Genomic DNA, 20,963 nt, shown 5'->3' with positions numbered 1-20,963 from the left:
CTCGGCGGGGTTTGACTTTCTAAGGCTTCTACCTCTGTCGTCTAGGTGGATGTCGAGCTGCACGAATGGGTACGCCGGATGGAGCAGCAAGGCGAACACTCTCCTCAAAAACCCGGTCTCAATCCTTCTCAACTTTGCTGCCGCGGCCTGCTCTGAGTCAACAACGATGTTACTGGACTCTGGCGCTGATACACTGTTCAGCAGTATGCCCGCTGTCAAGTCGAGGTGAGAGGGCCAGCCGGCAAGTCCTCGGATGAAACGCTCAGTTCTCGTTTGCCAGTGAAGGCCTGAGCTGCTTCGCTCTGTTCTCGCTCCACGTTGCTCTAGCTCTGTCTTTCATACTTCCTCCTTCGTCGAGTCGATACTACACAAAGATGAACACAGAGAACCCCGTCTCCTACGACATACGTCCTCATTCGACCTCGACGCTTCGTTCTCGCAATTCGCTTCAGAAGCGAGAGACCCCGTCAAGAACGACCTCTGGCGACAGCTCCGAAGAGTCAGACTCACAGGATGACTACGCTCCAAACAAGCAGACACTTGAGGAATGCGCTGCGACGTGTTACGAACAGGTCAGCACAAAGTTTCGCAAATGATCCGCTTTCCTGCCCACGACGCTGACAATGTGGTTCATACTGCAGGCACAAGAAGTCAATGATCAACTTGAACGCCTCAAGAAGCCGTACAATTCCATCCTCGCCTTGTCGTCTCGCCTTGTCGTGATCCATCCCAATTCGCTCGAAACCCCGACTCTCGCCCTCGATCTTCGTAACCTCCTCGTCGACACTGCAACGTCTCTAAAGAAGCTCGACGCAGACTTGTTCAATCTGTGGGAATCGGAAGAACGAGTCAGGAAAGCTTGCGGGGAGAAACGATTTTCGATCGACGGTATGACGGGGACTGCTCTCTCGATTGAAGTGCAGAGGAGACAAGACGAGGTCGAAGGACTCTTGAAGAAGTTCAGGAGACGCTGCAAGGATATCAAGAGCGAGGCGAGGTGGGAACGGGAGGAAAGGCGAGAGATTCGAGAAGAGCGGAAGGAACCGGTTGGAGTTAACGATTATCTCGCTCGAGGTCTCGATTGCACAGTAAGCTCATCCAACTCTCAAGTCGCTGTCGAAGGCGACCGGTGACTTAAGTTTGTTGAGTCGTACAGGATTTGACGAAGAAGGATGTCGTTCACGCCTCTCGCTGGGTCGTGACGAATCCATTTACGGTCCTGTCCAAGCTTCTCGACAACATGAAAACTCTCCAGATCCCTCAAATGGTGAGCGAGACCGTCTGCTCGCCGTCGCTCGAAGCTTGTTGACTCGATTCGTTTCGACAGATTAATGCCTCTCAAACTCCTTCGACGTTCCTCGCTCGTGATTCTACAGTATCGGCTCGGCGTCCTGGCATATCAGTATCAAGATTCGAGTCGACCCCTCTCATGATCGACAACCCTACGCCCGCCGGAACCGTGAATCGCACTCGAGGTCTCTCGGATTGGAAAGCTCAAATCCTTCGCGAAGCTCCTTCAAAACCAACTCCTCTTCACAAGGCGTTCGATAAGTTTGCAAGTAGGATGGGAGGAGACTACTCGTACAAGAACGAGCAGAGATCAAAGGCGGAGAAATGGTGAGTCGATCGGAGAGTCGTAGACGAGCCATGGCTTTGCCGTCGCTGAGCACTACAGATTCTTCATCTCCTCAGGATCATCATACTGTGGCTGGCGCTGTTCCCTCTCTTCCTGATCGCCATTCTCGTCCAGAAGTTGTTCGGTTCATCCTTCGCCGCAGACTCGTCCTCGAATCTTGAGACTTCTTCTTCCGACCGACTCCTGACGACCCTCTTTCCGACCATGATGAACGGCGCCAAGACTCTATCGGGCGATATGAGCGTAGAAACTGGGTCAGTATCCGGAGGAGTTTCGAGTATGCGAAGGAGAGATAGTTTTCAAATCGATTCACAACATGTTTAGCTTTCTTTCACGTGACTCCCATTCGTTGTAACACTTGAACTGATTGTAGCGCTTGGATGTCGTCGTCGTCGTGATTGGTCCGAGGAAAGGTTCCGGAGTTTGTTCGAAGAGAAGATCCGTTCGACGCTTTGATCCCTCGTCTCGGTTCTCTTCATCGACTTCTTCACTTTCCCGCTCCTACAACGTTACGACACGACCCTGGACGATGAACACGCGTATGTCTGACCCGTTTGCCGCTATCGGGCACAACACAGTCGTGAGTTCCCCTCCTCTCTCCTCGACAAACCCATTCAACGCTAAAGCCTCGTCTGTTCTCCTCCCTCCTCGTCGATAGCCACCAGGTGGATACGATACCGACATCCTCTCGGGAGGAGGGGGACGAACGAGCAGTGCGCCCGGTACCGCAACTCGTACTTCAACAACCCCAGCCCGAAACGTTGCAGGACCTCCTACGCTCACGGCGGGTAGTTTCAGAACTGGAGCGAGTGGACCAAAGAAGACTCCTTGGTACCTCAAGACGGTGTGGATCGTTGTTATCGTGCTGTTGTTGCTACTAGCGGTGAGAGCCTTCACGTTGATGGTCTGTCCGCAGAAGGTCGGATAAGCGAGGCTGACCATCCTTGGAGATTCTCACAGCTTGGATTGGGAGTTGGGTTGGGAGTAGGATTAGGGACGAAGAACAATAATCGGAACTCGAGTGTCGAACAAGCGGAAGCAGGTGAGCACGCATGACCAATCCCTCAAACGAAGGGGTTGGGAGTTCAGCTCACATCATCCCTGCCAGGCTCTGAGTCAACTATAACATCTTACTCGACCTACTCTTCAATCGTCACCGGCGAGGGCGCGACGACCGTTGTCCCTGTTATCGGAAGTGGTACTCGTAGTCGTTCAGCTTCGATCGTGATCGAAACAATCTCAGGATCTACCGTAGTAACGCTGTTACAACCGGAGACGCAAGGAGCTGGATCGGGAGTGTTCGTGACTGTTTCGGAAACGAGACCTCCCAGTAAAGCTATCTCACTATGCTTGTAATCGAGAGAAACAAGACTGACCTCGACGATGCTCGTTGGATGTGTAGCTACGCGTACGAACGTCGTCTATGTAACGACGTTCCCATCGACTCAAACGATCACGACGACCCTGGAAGGAGGTGTAGCTCAAACCGTTTTCGAGACGATCACGGTTCGGAGGACGGTCACTTCTCAGGCTACGGCGCGACCTTAGAATCAGGAGAGCAGAGGAACATATATAGATTAGCTGGCCGTTGTCAGGAGATGGGTGGGAATGGAAGACTACTCACCTTGGCTCAACCTTTCGTTATTTCGCCGTTTTACCTACATATTCCTTCTACCTTTTGGGCGATCTGCTCGTGGATTTTTGTAGTGCTTATATTTATCTAATATCATTATTCGTCCACTCCATGCGCCGATCTGTATCTTTAGATCCCTCAATCGCAGCCGTGAAGATTTCAGAGGCGATGGATTCGATATCAGAGCAGAGCCTGTATGTTGCCAGCTTGAGGTCTCCCGTCAGTACATCAATCAGAGCCTACTCGCAGATGACGAATGGCGACAAGCCGCACCTTGTCCCAGGAGATATCTCAAACCTCTTTCAAAACTATCAGAAAGTCACCCATCCTCGAGGTTGCAATCGCCGTTTCTGGCGCGATCTTCATACGGATCGATAGCTACATATAATCTTGACCCTCCTGAACAGTGTAGACGGTCGGATCGTTTGTCGATCGAAGTGAAGTGACGAGATTAGATCAAGGCGCGAAACATTTTCCCCTCTTCCTTCCCTACCTATCGCTCGACCAAGCCGATACGTGAAGCTCAGCGATGTTATCACGGATACCTCGACCCCGGCTCGCCTCGTCCTCTCGCCTTCAACCTCTCCTCTCCTTCTCCACTTCAACCCGATCCGCCTCTTCCTCTTCGACTCTCAACCTAGGAGGGAAACCCTATCGGATAGCGATCGTCGGAGGCGGACCAGCGGGCTTCTATGCAGCGGGTAGATTGCTCGGATTACCAGGATCTGAGCAACTCAAAGTTGACTTGTTTGAATTGTTACCGACTCCGTTTGGATTGGCGAGGTTTGGAGTCGCTCCGGATCATCCTGAAGTAAAAGTGAGTCACCCTCTCTCTCTTCTCACGAAAAACGTGGAGGAAAGGGTCAGACTCTCGTTCTTTTGCGAATAGAATTGCGAGCACAAATTCGAAGAAACTGCGAAAGATCCTCGGTTTCGATACTTCGGGAACGTCCAAGTATGCGGTACATCCCCCTCTTTGTCCTCCCCCACCTCTTTCTCCTCACCGTCCTCCTCTTCCTCATCTTCGACGATCGTCCCCAACCTATCCCCCTCTTCTCTCGCGATCCAACTCCCCCTCTCCTCTCTCCTCTCCCACTATTCCTCCACTCTCCTCACCTACGGCGCATCCCTCGATAGACCCCTCTCGATCCCGGGGGAGTTCGAATTGAGCAACGTTTTATCGGCGAGAAGTTTCGTCAATTGGTACAATGGACATCCTTACCATTCCTCCCTCCTCTCCCCTCTCATCGATCTCTCGAAGATAGAACATGTTTCGATTGTCGGACAAGGAAACGTCGCGTTGGATGTAGCGAGGATTCTTCTTAAACCGGTAGAGGAACTGAAAGAGTTCGATGTACCGGATTATGTTCTCGAGGAGTTGAGTAGGAGTAGAGTGAAGAGAGTTGAGGTAGTGGGGAGAAGAGGAGTGATGCAATTAGCGGCGACTACGAAAGAATTAAGGGAAATGATGAACCTCGACGGGGTCGGATTCGACGGGATCGAAGAATCCATGCTCGAAGACGCGCAAGGATGGATTGGGAAACTGGGTACGGAAGGTCGAGCGAAGAAAAGGGCGTTAGGTTTACTCGAGAAGGGAAGTAAGACACCCAGGAAGGAGGCGGAGAAGAGTTGGAGTTTGGAATTCTTGAAATCTCCGAAACAACTCTTACCTCTCGACTCTACTACTACATCACCATCTCCTGCTACTGTCTCGTTCGAATCGCTCACGCAACCTCCTCAAAAAGTTGGACAAATCCTTTACGATCTCAATGAACTAGTTCCTTCTTCCTCGAATCCGGACGATCCCTCGCAATGCGTCGCTCGACCGACTGGACAAACTCAAACAGTAAAAACCGACATGGTCTTCAAATCAGTTGGATATCGATCGATCGGATTACCAGGCTTACCGTTCGACGAGAGGAAAGGAATCGTCCGAAACGAGAACGGTCGCGTTGTTGACGAGAACGGTGAACCCGTGCGTTCGAACCCTTACCTCTCTCCTCCTTCTTAGTATCGAGACTGACTCGACGTCGAGAGTGACAGATGACAGGTCTCTATACCTCAGGCTGGTTAGCTCGAGGACCGAACGGAGTTATCGCAACTACCATGTTTAACGCTTTCTCAACCGCCGACTTGATCGCTTCCGACCTCTCCTCCTCCCCATCCTCGGCTGAAATTAGTGAGGCAGATATCGAGACGATGATTGAGCAAGTGAGAGGAGGAAGGAAAGTTGTGAATTGGGAAGAATGGGAAAAAGTTGATCGGGTTGAGAAAGAGAGGGGGAGGGGGAAAGGGAAGTTGAGGGAAAAGATTACGAGCGTCGAGGAGATGTTGCAAGTGCTATAGAGTCTCGAGGGAAATCGTTCGTTTCGCATTACTGTAGTCTGTATATCTCGTTTTCTTTTTTGCTTATTCGCAACTTTCGCATTTTTCTCTCCTGTTCGCCCTTCTTTCAGCTCTCCATCTCCCACTCTCTCTCTCCATGCGAGTCGTGTCGGAGCACGTCAAGAGCGATTTGGGTTCTTGTCGAAAAAGGATGTAGATTCTGAAATTCAAAGACTCGAAGTCTACGGAGCAGGCCAAACCGTTCCATCTTCTCCTTCGACCGTCGTCGTCCCTGCTCCTCCTCCTCCTCCAGCGTAATGTGAAGGTACCGTACCTCGTTTAGGTTTCGTACTCGGTAAATCATAGTAACCCGTTCTAGCACCTTTATCAACAATCACGAAATCGAGTCAGTTCTCGTTCTCTTCACAAGCCTCTTTGCTCTCCTCCATGCGTCCAAGCGAGGGACAGCTCGGGGGAAAGAGGAAGGACAGAGAGGAAGTAATGGGACGTACTAGCATCGATAATCTCTCCTTCATCATCGTCCTCATCTTCTTCTTCTCCTTGATTCGGATCCAGATACTTCTCCAACGCCGGATTCACCTCAACCCCTTTCCCTTCCTTTCCTTCTTTCTTGTCTTTCGATGAGGCAGAGGATAGTGACATATCATTCAACATTCGACTCATTGATTCATCCTTGTCCGCCGCTTTTTTCTTCTCCTATCATTTCTCTCACAGTCCCCCGAATCAGCGACCAACCGGGACAGACAGAAGGAGGGAGGAAGGAAGAGGAAGGGATAGGGATAAGGGGGGACGTACACGTTCTTGAACGACTTTCTCCAATTGAGGTTTGTAGTCGGTTTCGAATTCTTCCCTCGCTTCCCTGACCGCCTCGAAAAGTTCTTCCATGCCATCTCCTGTCATTGCCGAGACTCCCACAGCCTATATCCCCCACGAATCCTCATCAGTCCCCCAACTTCAGAAAGTAGGAAGAGCGAGGGAAGAGAGAGGGGAAACTTACTCGTAAATGTTTATAAAATTCATCCAAAACCAGACTCATTGAATTCATCAAACTATCCATATAAGCCGGTCCATCTACATCCTCTCCATGAGTCCTTCTCCTCTCCATCAAACTCTCCTGAAATTTCTCGAAATCCCTCATCCATTCCAATGCGAATTCGTGCGATTCGAGATCCGTCTTGTTGAAACAGAGGATGAAGGGGAGTCGAGTTTTGTAGAGGATCGAACACGCGTAGAGCATGTTTGACATGAAGGTTGCGGGGGCGACGGTACGCGGAGTGTCGACGACGTAGAGGATTACGGAGGGGAGAGAGGAGGCTAAAGCGTCCGTGATGATTTGACCGGAAGCGGACCAGGTAAAGATTTCGATTTGTCCGGGAGTATCCATTAGGACATAACTAGAAGTAGAAGGAGTTAGCAAGGGGAGAGGAGAGAGGAGGAAGGGAGGGAACGAACTCGACGGAATTTGAACGGTTTTCGATTAGGGAGAGAACTTGGTCGAATTTAGTAGTGAAGAGGTTTAGGGCAGTCATGATTCCACCATTAGGTCCCAAATTATACCTGTCCTCGTTCGTTCACTCACATCAGTTTCTCCCCATCTTTGCTTACTCTCCTTGCGAGAAAAGGAGAAAGAAGAGAGAGAGGGAAACGGTTGGTTTATAGCTCACTGTTCCATCACCTGTTGATAATCTACCGTATCCCTAATATCGATATTACAATCAAACGGTAACTGCATAACCGCCGGATCCAAATTGACGACATAAGGAGGAGTTTGTTGAGAATGAAGGTAGGAATTGATTCGTTGCATTAGGGTCGTTTTACCGCTGCCGGCCATACCGATCACGATTAGGGAAGTCGCACGGGGAGAGGCTTTCGATTTGCCCTTGGGATCATCAAAGGAGGAGGAGGGAGGAGGAACGGGAGTCGAGGAAGAAGAGGGAGAGGAAGACATCTTCGGCAACCGGAGGTGAGGACGCTGAGTCTGTGGAAGCTTGTAGCTGGTTCGTTGAGCTGCTCCTGAGGGTGCTAGTCGGGTCTTTGAGAGTCGTTGTGAAGGGTAGAGACCCAACTTGGATTTCTCATCAACGACGTTGAACAAACCCCTTTTTTTCCCCCTCCCATTCACTCACCTTACTATATGGAGTCTACATCAACCTCTGCTGTCTCCTCCCAGCTACCCGCTCCCTCAAACACCTCGAATTCGAAACCCACCTCGACTCCTCGCCTAACTCTCACTCGACACCTCTCCCCTACGACATCCTATCTCTTCCCCTCTCTCTATTCCTTCCCTCCCTTCTTCACTCGTCAACCGAACCTCTCCGTATGGTCTCATCAACGTTCGCAATGGATCCGTTTAATCCTCTCTCATTGTCGACATACCAAAACTTCTCTCCTCTACCTCTCTGAAACGGCTATCAATGAGAACGAGTTATGGAGTAATGAAAAGATCGGGAGGAGTCTCAATAGGGAGAATGTACTCGAGGTATTGAAGTTTATGGCGGGGTCGACGAATCCTCCCCAGGTGGAGTTTCTCAAATCATGGACAACAGGGACGGGAGGGACGAAGGGAGGAGGAGCGACGGAAAGTGAGGCGTGTTATGTGTATTGGAAAACTCCTTCAGAATGGGCTGAAACAATTTATGGATGGATTAAAGAAACGGGTCAAATTGGATCGATTTTAACGTTTTATGAATTGATCGAATCCGATGATTCTCTGGGTACGCAGTTCCTGTTCCTCACTACTCGTCGAGACAGAAGATTGATAGTGGAATGTGGCCTTGAGTGCAGATTTTTATCGATTACCGGAAGGATTGTTGAGGAAAGTTTTGGAGATTTTACAGAGGCAGGGGAAATGTCAAGTTTTGAGAGGGACCTTAGGGGAGGATGGGGACGGTGTCAAGTTCGTATAGACGAACGAGCTATGGGGAATCGTCGAGGGGTTGGAGGAAAGTCTGATCGCGGGATTCGAGCTTTCGAAGGTTCCTTCATCTCGTTTCTCGCCTGTTCTCTTCTGCTACCCCACCTTCCACCCTGCTCCCACATCCCGCAACGATCTTCTTTTCCACCTCTATCATGTCCAGCTATCAGGTCGTCGTCATCCGAGCATTTATCAGTTTAGTAGTTTCGCAAGAATTGTTGTCGTTTTTATCGAAAACCAATGTATTATATCACACATCTTTCTCCCTAGACTCTCTTCATTGTTTGTCTCTCTATTTGCAAGTCTCCTCTCACCGTCCGAAAACCGTTGCGAATGAATTGCCCGACGTCGACGGCCCGCGGTTTCTCTGATCCGTTTCCTCCTTTCTTTCTCTCCTCACTCGCGCTCTCTCTTATATGCTCCCCCGGTTGCTCCCTTCTCTCCGTTCTATCGTCGTCCCCTCTCCTCTCCGCTCCGCTCCTAGTTCTCTCCCCCACTTTTCCTTCATCACCAACCGCACCATGTCTTCCTCGTCTCAAACCGAATGCGTCTGGTCCGAAAAGCCTTTGAAACCAATCGAAGAGTTCCCTACGTTCCTTTGTGTCGTCCCCGACTTGCCGGATAGTAAGAGGTGCGCTCGTCTTCTCCCTTGATCTGTTTCCCCCTCTCCCGCTCTCGCGGGAACTGATAGGTAACTTGGCCGGGTGTACAGGATGTCCGTCAGACCTCAGCACCTCAAAGACGCTGCGATTGGACACGAGAACGGGTGGATTAGTACGTCTTCCCGTCCTCTCCCAAGTCGGTTCTTGGGCTGATTCAATGCGGAGGATGCGTGTGGTGTGTAGTTAAAGCAGGAGCGACTTTCTCAGACGATACTCGATCGAAAATGACGGGGAGTTGGTTCTTACTTAGGGAAGAGACTTCGGAGAAAGCGAAAGAGAGATTGTCGAAAGATATTTATACGACTGGAGGTGAGTCTTTCTCTCCATCCACGACGAGCTGGTCATGAAGAGCTGATGAGTGACTTCTGTGACCGGTTGCCCGCGATGAAAAGGTGCGTGGGATATCGAAAAGGTGAGGGAATTTTGAGCTTTAGCGAAAGATAAACGAGAACTAACTGGTTTCCTATTCCCACACAGGCCACCATTACGCCTGTCGCTGTAGCAAAGCACTAGAAAGAGTATGCGAATACGAAAAGGTTGCCGTTTGAACGAAAGAAAAAAGTTCGCCTCGAGCTGGAGAAGTCGAGTCTTGACCGAGAGAAGCGCTCGACACCAGTTACCTTATAACATGCTCAGCATGGATCAGGCCCTATCAAGAGACTCTGTGTTGGACGAGAGGATCGCAGCAGAGCTCGTGAGGTGGGATAGAGCTAGTCCGCTCGAGCTCGGAAGCTATCCATCGCTCGCTAGAAGACGTGCTGCATCGAGAGCACCACAGCTAGGGTGTTCAGAGGTGTTCATTCTTGATTCAGTAGACAGTAGACAAATACACAGAAGGAGGAATCCGAGCAGCGAGAAAGTACAGAATACAGGGAAATGTGCAGGGAGGAAGAGGGCAAAAAGGGTAACAAGCAGTGATAAATGGCAATGTAAAGTAGAGTCGACATCAAGTGCAGAGAGAGGGAACCGGGGTATCGAAAGGTACGAGAGGGTCAGAGAGAGAGAAAGCGAGAAAGGACTAGGAAGCCTGATTAGCTGAAGGAGGGGGAGGATCTGAAGCACCTGCAGGACTCGCCAATTCGACGATGAGTCTCACTGCGCACTCCAAGAACAAGTAAGGACTCGAAACTTCAGTTGCTCCTCCACCTCGTTTCGGATGTTGAGAAGTTGAGAGTTGACTCCCTCCTCCCGTTCCTCCTGCGGTCGAAGTTGAGGTATCTCCAGCTCTTCGATGTCCGAGTAAATCAGGTTTCCTCGATCGTAACTCGTCGGCTGTGTTTGGAGTAGGAGGCGAACGAGGGAGAGAAGTAGAGGCGGGAGTGAAGACGGATTCGGGTTGATGACCTAGTTGAGGAGTGACGAGGGGAGAAGGATCGACGGAATTTGGACCGCTGAGGGGAGTAGGGAGCGAAGAGGAAACGTTCGAAGAGGGACCGGAGTGGGAAGCTCCTTCGGGTTTGATGGGTCGATAACCGAGATTTCGGAAATCGACGAGATAGTTTTGATCATCGATTCGATACAGTTGCAAGTCCATTCGAACCTGCGTGCGTTAGAAGACATCAGCAGACGGTAACGACACGAAAGAGAGAGAGAGTGTGTAAACTCACCATGACATCGTCCATCCTACACCTAGTCTCGACGAAATACAACTCCTGAGCTTTCTTGATCCTCTCCTCCTCTTCTCTCCGTCTCCTCTGTTTCTCCGTCTCTTCCCCTCTCTCCCTCTCCCTCTCCTTCGATCCCTCCTCCCCTTCTTCCCCCAGAATCCCATCAACTGCATCACGAGGTTTCGCCTTCCATTCCATTTTGAGCGTTTTCAAAGTTCGATAAATCTCCAACATGACTTCCATCGGTTCACTCCGACTCCTGATTCCGAAATGCCATCTCTGTCTCAACCTTTTCGCCGTCGTACTCGCCGAAGGTGGAGTTGGAGCTTGTGAAGTCTGAGCGGAAGAAGATCCTTCGGTAGGAGTCAAGGGTTGAGCAATGTTCTTCAAGGGGGAGTTGAACCGTTGGAGGAGAGGACGAGGTCGTGAAGGATGCAAGGAGTTGTCGTCGGAAGTAGGGTGACGGAGGGATGATTCGAGAACTCGAATCGTGTTGGGTCGACCCGCGGCGAGTCGAACTTCGGAGGATGCGGTAGAGGAGCTCGGCTTGTCATCTTCCGTATCTCGGTGTTGAGGTTTCTTGCGGAGAGTTGGCTTGCGAGCAGTGGGCTGCGAGAAAACCACGAGTCAGTGAAATGAACAAGCGAGGAGAGGGGGCGGGGATAGAATACTCACATCGCCTGGTGGAGCGTAGAAAGATTGAATCGCTTCGGCATCGTCGTAATGCGCTGAATGAAATGAAGTTAAATTCAGTATCAGCGGCTGAGAGAAGTAGAGAAGAGCGAGTGGAGCGTGACTCACAACCTTCCATCATCCTTTTATTATCCCTACACAACTGATACGCGATCCTCAATTCCCTATCACCACCTTCCTTCAATTTCATCCACACCTCATCCGAACTCAACTCTTTAATCTTTCCACACAAATCATCGACAATCTCCTGATCCACGACTCCCAACCCTTCGACCCATTCCCTCCTCCTCCCTTCATGTTCAGGTCCTCCTCCTTCGATATGATAAGTTTCGGCAGCAGCTTTGACCGCGGAAGGACTGAGGGAATCCATATCCCCTTCGGAAGATGGAGTACGACTACCTCCGTCGTCCGTTTGACCTCCGGATTCTCCACTACGATGATGTGGGTTCCCGTCAGAGTCGTCGGTGGAGAAATGAGTGGGAGGGAATAGGTATGATGGGAGATCTTTTTGGAACCAGGGGAGTTGACGGATTTCGTGAAGTTTGATACGTTTGTTGGAATCGACGGTGAGCATTTTCGTCAAGAGTGATCGAGCTTCGGCCGAGAGGAAGGGAGGTAATGAAAAAATACCACCTGCGAGAGAAAAGAGAATTGTTCAGTCAGTTTTTTGAGAGTTCGTCGAGAAGAGATTGAGTAAAGACTCGCCGTTAATCTTCTTGAACAATAAAGGAATGTGATCATCGTCGAAAGGTAATCTTCCGCACAACATGACGAAGAGGATAACTCCGCAAGACCAAATATCGATTTCCGGACCTGCGTATAACCTGTGGGACCGAGTCTCATCAGTATCTCACACCTTTGGGATGCTGATGATGATCGGTTGACTCACTTTCCAGAAATGACTTCGGGAGCAGCGTAATTCGGAGAACCGCAAGACGTCTTGAGGAAATCTCCATCCCTCATAATGTTTGACAATCCGAAATCCGCAATCTTGACGTTCAGATTCTCATCGAGTAACAAACTGCAATCCATCCCCGCGTCTACAATCAGTAGTTTCCTGATTCTCAACGCGGAATGAGACTTACTTTTCCGGTTTCAAATCGCGATGAACGATGTTGTGACTGTGACAATAGTCTAACGCGCTCATGATTTGTTGGAAGAACCTCCTCGCTTCGTCCTCTGGCATTTTCCCTCGTTTGACAATGTAATCGAACAGTTCTCCCGAAAGGTATTCAATCACCATCACGATATCCGAGGGCGACGAAATTACATCGTAGCTACAACACCATCACATTACTCGTCAACTTCGGTCGTAGCAGTGAGAGAGGAGGGAGGAAGGACGCACAGTTTAATGATGTGAGGATGTCTCAATAACGACAAGTATTGAATCTCTCGATGTACTCGATTACTCATTTCCGCCGTCGAGATCTTCCGCTTCGAAATGAACTTCATCGCGACTTTTAATCCCGTCTTGACATGTCGTGCGACTGATGGATTGTGTTGTTCCGTGGTTTTCGAGCGAGGTGGGGAGATCAGCTACTCGCGTTGAAATGAAGAGAATGAGTGAGGGAGACTTACGTTTAACTTTTCCGAATGAACCAGTACCGAGTGTAGCTGCAACACGATGATCCGAGGTCAGTTTCGAAACGAGCGGAACTGAGCGAGAGGATGGAAACTCGTTTCGCTCATCATCGTCTCTCTCTGAGGTCCTGATTGACTTACAAATGATCTCATATTCCTATCCAACCACACCCCACGCATTCCAGGTCAGCCAAACGCACAGTGAGGGAGAGAGATTAAGAGATACAATAGGACGAACTCCGATGACGGTTGGTCGTTTCGTAGATTGACCGGGAGTTGGGAGAGGTGCTCTGTGACCTTCTGTTCGATGTGTACCCATCTCCCTATGAATCTAGAATCGTCCAATGATGAATCGGACTTGGGGCGAAGGGCGTGGGGAGGAAGAGCGAAAGAGGGAGAAGAGATTCGGGAGGAAGGCGAGGACGAGAGAGTTGCTGGGATGGAAGAGTCAGGCGTGCTTTGCTGATAGTCGACGTTCTGCGTAGTGAAGTGTTAGGCGGAAGAAGGAGCGTCGAAACAACCTCGGAGTTTGAAGTCGCACCAAGCTATGTCTTCCTCGTTTTCTGAGCGCCTGAAAGTCCTTGATATGCTGTGAGTACGGTAAAGTGTAATTTACGAGCTACAAAGCGGAATTATAACAATGCATGACGATGGTCGAGGGTTGCTTCTAGCTCATTCGCTTCTCGACGTTCACCGCGAAGCTAGCTCCCCCGCCTGCTCCCTGGACGCTCTCCTCGACAAAGCGTTACAAAGCACCTACACTTCTCCGAGACACTCGCGCAGCTTGGCTTCCGCTTCGCCTTTCTCTCCATCTTCCGAAGCTCCTCATCCGTTTCAAGGTCAGTCTCGCTCTTTCCGGGTTCTGTGCGAGCGCAGTAACTGATAGAGAGCTCCCTGATAGACTAGGACATAGCTTGAAGGGCAGGAGTCGCGATGGAACCCGGGCAAAGCTTCCCTTCGACCTCGACCTCGACCTCGCAGGGAGTCTCAGGGTCAACACAGAGCAGAGATGGATCAGCGGGTGCAGTAGATAGAGCACGAGGACCGCCTCGCTCTTCAATCGACGATACTTCGCTCCCTCATACGGTGAACAATCCGAATATGACGGATCCGATCAATGAACCCTCTTCGAGCTCTACAAAGGACAACCTGATACCGTGCGGGAATGGAGGACAAGGGAACGGAATGGGATTAGGCGACAGAGCGCCAGGGAATACTGGTAGTTTCGAAGTTCCACCTCTTCGACTGAGGAGAGCTTCTCCCTCGTACAGTTCCGGACACTCGACGACAGGACGACCTACTCCACCAGCTCCACTCTCGATCCCTTCCTTCCCAGTCCTACCTCCATCGATCCCTTCCCCTTCGCAAACTTATCAAACTCCTTTCCAAGTTTCGTCGATTCTTTCCCTTCCAGCTCCTCTCCTCTATCAACTCGCGAGAACGAATTCTCCGGCAGAACAACAAAAGATTGCAGAACGGTCAGGGACGACGGAGTACCTAGGAGCGATGTCAATACCTCCTCCGAGTCCGACTACTCTCGTCAATGATATTCAGAAATTAGGACTCGTCATGACTACGGGCGGAACGAAAGTAGATCAACCGACGGAATCTAATAATACGTCCACAAACTCCTCCTTCGCTCCAGCTCTCGAATTTCCTTCAAACGGTTCTTCATCTGAATCTCCCCTTCCTTCTCGACGTCCTTCCGTTCAACTCTCCGTTCCCCTCGACTCCGTCACTTCGATCTCTTCCCATCCCGCGATCCCTCGATTACTCGGTCATGTCTTCTCCCCTCCAACTCCCGGAATCGTCGCCCCAATCGGAACGGGAGATTCGATTCAACTCGCGATTCGAAACGCCGTCGCGAGTCACCCTCCTTCTCACTTGCAAGTTTCTTCGACGATCGGAGGAGAAGGTGCCGGAGAAGATGGGAAATTCGAACCAGTTTACGCGAGTGTCGAACAATGGAGTTACGAAGTTGCGAAAGATCAAGTCTTCTCTTCTTCCCGAACGATCCCTTCGACTTCGAATGCGACTTCACCTACTTCACCTTCGAGACCGAAACGACCTGGATTAGTCAACTCTCATTCGTTCAATGAGAGGGAGATTGCGAATTTGGCGACTCAGGTGAAGAATTGGGCGCTTGCGGAACAGGCAAAACAATTGGAACAACAAGTCGTCGAACACAAATCGACTGCGGTCGTCTTGGCCGTTCAAGCGGCAGCGAAGATCGATGAGGAGGAAGGATCGATACCGAGTGGTGGAATGGGAGGAGAAGGGATGGAGAATCATCACGAAGAATTGGATTTCGGAGAATACGCCGAAACTTACAAGAAACAACTCGACGCTCTCGCAAGCGGGTATTTCGCTCAATTGCATCGAGATGCGTTGAAGCGGTTGGTCGAAAAAGTCGAAGAAGAAGTTCAACACGGTTCAGATCCCTCCTCCTCGTCTTCGATTGCGGCACTCGATTCGTCGACTTCGTCTCGTTCGGGATCTCATGCACCTTCCCTCACGACTCTCACTTCGCTCACTCATTCGAGACCTCAAGCTGAAGCTCTACACATTCAAGCCTCGGCTGCCGCCGCCGTCGCAGCGAATGTCATGGCTGCGAAAGAAATCGCGAGACATGCCGAACAGAAACTCGTGGGAATGGGAATGGATCCTCAACAGATCGTCCAACAAGCCGGAGTTGGAGTCGGATTGAGTACGAACGGGAACGAAATGATAGGAGGTCAGGAAGGATCGGTTGGATCGGTTGGAATGAGGAGTTTGGAAATCAGTCCGGAAAGTATCAGGGCGCCGAGTTCAAGTTTCGCGACACCTCCAGCTGGGATCCCAGGTCCGACTCAACTTCAACCGCCTCCTCTTCCTCCCGCGACAACAACTCAGAATCAACTCAGGTCTCCAGATTTGCGAGACAGAATGGTCGTAGAAGATGTTGGACTCGTCTCGGCCGCTGAACCCGGTCAACCTCTGCAGCCTGGATTATCTTCAAGCGCTCCACGGCTACCTCCGACTACACCTCCGAAATCAGGAACCGCAACGACAACTCAAGATCCCTCTCCTTCCTCTCTCCCCGCTTCGCATCCTCCAGCTCCCTCGACTTCCTCCGACTCCCTCTCCGATCCTTCCTTACTCGCCTCCGTCGCCTTACCTTCGAAACGAGACCTAATGCTCTCGTATGCTCACACCCTCTACGCAAAAGATTCAACTTCGAAAGAACTCCTCCCGCTCCTTCATACGATTGAAAGTATTCATCCGGATCATCTACCGACACTACTGCTCATCTCGTGTGTGTATTATACGAGGGGAGAACTCGAGAGTAGTTTGTATTACAACAAGCGATTGCTTGCGTACGATCCGAATTACGTGAGTTCTCAATTTCTTCCGCTCAAAGCTGTCTGATCCTGACTATCTTGTATTCAACAGGTCGAAGCGATGAGTAATATCGGAACGACGTTGAGAGCGATGGGGAAATGGAGTGAAGCGGAAACTTGGTGGTGGAAAGCGATCAAGCTGAGACCAACGTGAGCAAACTTCTACTTCACTCTAACTCACCGAGTTGGCTCTGGACAAGTTGTTGTTCACAGATACTGGGACGCTACGGAGAACTTGCTCGGAGTTCTCTGCAATCCTTCCTCGACTTCGATCGTCGCTCCCGGTGAACCTCCAGTTCCGACCGTTCCTCGACTCGAACAAGCTCTCTCCCTGTGCGAATTCGTCGAATCTCAAATCTATGCCGTTCCCGCCTCGGCTTTGAATCCAGCGATTCCAACCTCTCAAACAGCTTTCGTCAACCCTCTCGCGACTTTCGCTCGTCCTCGGAATCTTCCGTCGATCATTCCGTACAACAACACTCATCGAGTACAGAACCTCTTCTACGCGAAAGGAAACCTTCGATTGGCACTCGGAGATGCGAAAGGAGCTCAGGATGAATACGAGAAAGCGATTGAAGTCGCGCTTTCGATTCCGGAATGGGCGAATAGAATCCCGGGACTACGATACCCGATCGATGGATGTACGACTCGAGATCTCGTCGTCGTGACGACTGTCGTTGGGAAGATCCTCGCGGCGATCGCTGCCGCGGGTTCGAATAGTCAACTCCCGATTCAAACGGCGGCACAACTAGGAGTTGCGGATGAACGAGGCGTGATCTCGTTCGAAGGACTCTTCCGAGTGGTGAAGAATGGAGGAGACGCTTACGTTCAGAAACTACTCTCGATGGGAGGAGGACTTTTACCCGTCGTTCTCCTCGAACCTCAACTTCTCGCTCAAATCCCTTCGATGTTGTTTCCCGAATTACGGTCGACTCTCCCTTCGATGCTCGATCCGGCATGGTACACTCCTCCTTCACCAGATGGTACTCCAGCAGAATCGGATCCAGCTCGAAGAAGCGTCATCGCATCGACGAATCAAACGACTTCGACCATGCTCCTCACGCTCGCGAAAGTATTGCAAGATTCGCTAGGACCGACTTCGGCGAATCAACTCTCGGTCGGTGGAGTTCCCGCAAGTCAGAGTCTACTTCTCCCGCTATACTACATGGCTCTCTCGCTTTATCCGAGTCCATCGACTTGCAACAACCTCGGAATCCTCCTCTCGACGATGAACGCGACGACTTTGATCTGTAGTCAAGATCCTTCGAAACCTCCTGTCGTTCTCACTGGTCAAGTGAGCTTTCCTTTTCTTGACTTGTTTGCGGTCGAAACTGACGGACAATCTTCGGTCAGCAACTCGCTCTACGGTACTACGAGCAAGGTCTTCGATTCGATCCGAAACATCCTCACCTCTACACGAATCTCGGTTCTCTGTTGAAAGATATGGGTCAACTACCTCAAGCCGTCGCGATGTACAAACGAGCCGTTGATTTCAATCCTACTTTCGTGAGTCCTCTTAACAGCGTGAATTCATCTATTCCAACTAACTCCCTGTCGTGCGTGTATAGGACGTCGCGCTTGCGAACCTGGCAAACGCGGTGAAAGATACTGGACAAATTCAAGAATCGATTCCTTACTATCGTCGAGCTGTCGAACTCAACCCGAACTTCCCCGAGGCTGTTTGTGGACTCGTGAACGCGCTTGGTGGAGTTTGTGACTGGCAAGGTCGAGGCGGAGTCGACGTGAGTATCCTCGAAGAGACCGGGAAAACGTCGGTATGCTGACGAAAAAGTCTTCGTCACACAGGAGGAGTGGATAGTCGACGATGAGAAACGACTCGTGAGAGCTGGACCAGGTCAAACTCGAACGGGATACATGGCGCAAATCTCGAACCTCGTCGCGAAACAACTCGCAGAAGGTCTCTCGTACGGTCAAGGTTCTCTCCGAAGCTACGGCGGTGTACCCGAATGGCTCGATATCATCAGTCAGGCGATCTACGGCGTCAGAGCTCAAATGATTCCGGAACCGATGAAGATATGGGAATCGAGGTTGACGGTTCTCTTTTCACGAGGAGAATCCGGCGCGGGATCGTGCAACGAAGGAGGATACCTCATCCGGCTTGTCGAACGATTAATGAGGAGGATACAACGTCGATGGTACCTCGCAACGTATGGACCGATCAAATCCTCGCTCGAATCATCTGAACCGCTTCAACGAATCGCTCCGACTCAGAACGACCTCTTCACGTACCGACGTCCGACTCTACCTCCTTCACTTCCTCTTATCCCTGTCCCGACCGTCCTCCCGTTCCATTGCTTCACTCTCCCCGTCAACGCTCGAGAAACTCGACTCATCTCTCATCGCACGGGTCTTCGTATCTCTCATTCGACACTGAATCAACCCTGGATGCCTCCGATCGTCTACCCTCCTCCTCGACCACCTCTCGACGGCAAGATCAATATCGGATACGTTTCCTCAGATCTTGGCAACCACCCTCTCTCGCATCTCATGCAAAGTGTCTTTGGCTACCACGACCTGAATCGTTTCAACGTCTTTGTCTACGCGACTTCACCGAGCGACAAATCTCCTTACCGACTCAAGATCGAGAACGATTCCCAACATTTCTACGACGTTTCAGCCGAATCGACTCAACAAATTGTCGATCGAATCGTTCGGGATGAGATTCATGTCTTGATCAACTTGAGTGGGTATACGAAAGGAGCGAGGAATGAGGTCTTCGCGGCGAGACCGGCTCCAGTTCAAATGAGTTATATGGGTTTCGCTTCGACGTTGAGCGCGGGTTGGTGCGATTACTTCATTGTCGGTAAGTGCGAGAGTCTCTCCGCTCACGAGAAGGTCATCTCGCTAATCTCCACGTCGCGCAGATCCGATTGTTTGTCCTCCGACTCTCGTTTCGGGCAATCAATGGAAGTTCTGGTCGAAAGAACCCGACTTCGAACCGAAACCGACCGATTTTGAAGGAGATCTGGATCCCGAATCTGAGGCCGATACCTTTGTCTACACTGAGAAGCGTGAGTCGATTCCCCTCTCGCCCAGATCTCTCAAAGCTGACTCGTTCGTTCTCCAAAGTGATCTATCTCCCTCATTCTTACTTCGTCACGGATCACAAACAAGCGTGGCGAGAATCGGACGAGCCTCGAATCGCACCCAAGACGACTCGAGAGGCTGAGATGTTGTGGGCGCTGGAAGAAGACAAACGGTGGAAGATGAGGAAAGAAATGTTCCCCGATATTCGAGACGATACGATCATCTTTGCCAATTGGAATCAACTCTACAAGGTCAGTCTACTCTATTGCTCGAGGTCTGTCGCGACGCTGATTGAGCAATGCCTCGCAGATCGATCCATTCATCTTCAGAATTTGGCTTTCGATCCTCAAACGATTCCCGAATTCAATTCTCTGGTTACTTCGCTTCCCTGCTCCGGGAGAAGCTCATCTCAAGGACACGGCGCGGCAATGGGCGGGCGAAGATATCGCGAATCGAGTCGTTTTCACCGACGTTGCGAACAAGAACGAACACATTCATCGAGGTCGAATCGCAGATCTGTTCCTCGATACTACCGAGGTGAGCTCCTACCGAAGATTTCACTCTCATGAGCTGCTGAACTGACGATCTCTCGCTCAAACAGTGTAACGCTCACACGACTGCAGCCGATATTCTCTGGTCCGGAACCCCAATCCTCACCTACCCTCGTCACGCCCACAAGATGTGTTCTCGAGTCGCCGCTTCGATCGCAGTCGCTACGGGACTCGGTCCTAAAATGATTGTCGATTCCGCCGAATCTTACGAAGAACGAGCCGTCAATCTCGCCGCTGGACTTCGATTCCAATACGTTCAACCTACTCCCGGAGCACTCCCGGAAACCCTCGAAGGGAGAATCCAGAGGAGGAGTCATGGAGAATTGGCGGATTTGAGGAAGAGCCTGTTTTTGACGAGAGAGAATTCTCCGTTGTTTGATACGAAACGGTGGACTGTCAATCTCGAAAAGGTGCGTAGTGACGCCTCTCGAAGTCACAAGAATCTGTCACTGACTTCCAGATGTTGCTTCCACAGGGATTGAAAACGGCCTGGGAACGTTGGGTCTCGGGGCTCGAATTCGAAGATTCACCTGAATCGGCTCGAGCTGCTCGTGAACCAACTTTTTGTATCTGGGTCTCGGACGACATCGACTCTACGAACGTCCATTCTCGACAACCTTACTTCTAGATCGCTTCCTTCTTGCGATTTACTCCGTTTTTGTAAATATCTCAAAGTTTTAGTACATACCCCTCCCCCCTCTCTCTCCCCTCTCTCGTCTCTTGCCTTGCTTATTCAGTTGCTCGAGCTTGTATATATCATACCCCTTCCTCCTCTAGATCTCCTACCTTCCTCCGTCCCCTTCTCTCGTTCTCGCTATTCGTTTTCGCATTTAGCAAATCTCTTCTTCTTCTTCTCCTCTCTTTCGGTCCCTCCTTTCCAAATTGTGCATAGTTATCTTGAATCTAGGGTGC

The 20,963-nt window shown here is 50.7% G+C and overlaps 7 protein-coding genes across 7 annotated transcripts; 5 read left to right on the top strand and 2 right to left on the bottom strand.

Annotated features, from left to right (window-relative positions):
• Window positions 1–374: 374 nt before the first annotated feature.
• On the top strand, window positions 375–3,184 carry JCM6883_007039 (uncharacterized protein; the record flags this gene model as incomplete). The annotated part of the gene is made up of 10 exons (XM_076629537.1): window positions 375–572; window positions 642–1,088; window positions 1,157–1,267; window positions 1,328–1,617; window positions 1,693–1,954; window positions 2,010–2,216; window positions 2,295–2,519; window positions 2,597–2,678; window positions 2,745–2,966; window positions 3,039–3,184. The coding sequence occupies 10 exons, from the start codon at window positions 375–377 to the stop codon at window positions 3,182–3,184; spliced, it is 2,190 nt and encodes a 729-aa protein (XP_076490659.1).
• A 614-nt stretch (window positions 3,185–3,798) lies between these two features.
• ARH1 (NADPH-adrenodoxin reductase) lies at window positions 3,799–5,615 on the top strand (the record flags this gene model as incomplete). Its single annotated transcript, XM_076629536.1, has 3 exons — window positions 3,799–4,086; window positions 4,159–5,244; window positions 5,313–5,615. 3 exons carry the CDS (start codon window positions 3,799–3,801, stop codon window positions 5,613–5,615), a joined length of 1,677 nt encoding a protein of 558 aa, XP_076490658.1.
• Window positions 5,616–5,836: 221 nt separating this feature from the next.
• NPA3 (GTPase NPA3) lies at window positions 5,837–7,563 on the bottom strand (the record flags this gene model as incomplete). Its single annotated transcript, XM_076629535.1, has 6 exons — window positions 5,837–5,976; window positions 6,107–6,311; window positions 6,411–6,533; window positions 6,613–7,009; window positions 7,068–7,172; window positions 7,280–7,563. The coding sequence occupies 6 exons, from the start codon at window positions 7,561–7,563 to the stop codon at window positions 5,837–5,839; spliced, it is 1,254 nt and encodes a 417-aa protein (XP_076490657.1).
• Window positions 7,564–7,749: 186 nt separating this feature from the next.
• Window positions 7,750–8,521, top strand: VPS25 (ESCRT-II subunit protein VPS25; the record flags this gene model as incomplete). The annotated part of the gene is made up of 2 exons (XM_076629534.1): window positions 7,750–8,329; window positions 8,400–8,521. The coding sequence occupies 2 exons, from the start codon at window positions 7,750–7,752 to the stop codon at window positions 8,519–8,521; spliced, it is 702 nt and encodes a 233-aa protein (XP_076490656.1).
• Window positions 8,522–9,050: 529 nt separating this feature from the next.
• Window positions 9,051–9,704, top strand: JCM6883_007035 (YciI family protein; the record flags this gene model as incomplete). The annotated part of the gene is made up of 5 exons (XM_076629533.1): window positions 9,051–9,160; window positions 9,242–9,303; window positions 9,375–9,500; window positions 9,584–9,603; window positions 9,669–9,704. 5 exons carry the CDS (start codon window positions 9,051–9,053, stop codon window positions 9,702–9,704), a joined length of 354 nt encoding a protein of 117 aa, XP_076490655.1.
• Window positions 9,705–10,209: 505 nt separating this feature from the next.
• On the bottom strand, window positions 10,210–13,391 carry JCM6883_007034 (5'-AMP-activated protein kinase catalytic subunit alpha; the record flags this gene model as incomplete). Its single annotated transcript, XM_076629532.1, has 11 exons — window positions 10,210–10,731; window positions 10,799–11,407; window positions 11,474–11,526; window positions 11,600–12,124; window positions 12,197–12,315; window positions 12,381–12,512; window positions 12,577–12,768; window positions 12,837–12,978; window positions 13,070–13,105; window positions 13,214–13,229; window positions 13,311–13,391. The coding sequence occupies 11 exons, from the start codon at window positions 13,389–13,391 to the stop codon at window positions 10,210–10,212; spliced, it is 2,427 nt and encodes an 808-aa protein (XP_076490654.1).
• A 321-nt stretch (window positions 13,392–13,712) lies between these two features.
• Window positions 13,713–20,679, top strand: JCM6883_007033 (uncharacterized protein; the record flags this gene model as incomplete). Its single annotated transcript, XM_076629531.1, has 12 exons — window positions 13,713–13,911; window positions 13,998–16,444; window positions 16,505–16,602; window positions 16,666–17,746; window positions 17,806–17,958; window positions 18,021–18,194; window positions 18,259–19,276; window positions 19,338–19,484; window positions 19,543–19,751; window positions 19,810–20,037; window positions 20,102–20,461; window positions 20,527–20,679. The coding sequence occupies 12 exons, from the start codon at window positions 13,713–13,715 to the stop codon at window positions 20,677–20,679; spliced, it is 6,267 nt and encodes a 2,088-aa protein (XP_076490653.1).
• Between the last annotated feature and the right edge of the window lie 284 nt (window positions 20,680–20,963).

Source organism: Sporobolomyces salmoneus (assembly GCF_050403485.1).
Source record: "Sporobolomyces salmoneus JCM6883 DNA, S_salmoneus_JCM6883_v1_ctg5, whole genome shotgun sequence".
NCBI lineage: Eukaryota > Fungi > Basidiomycota > Microbotryomycetes > Sporidiobolales > Sporidiobolaceae > Sporobolomyces > Sporobolomyces salmoneus.
This window is presented reverse-complemented; position numbering and strand designations above follow the sequence as displayed.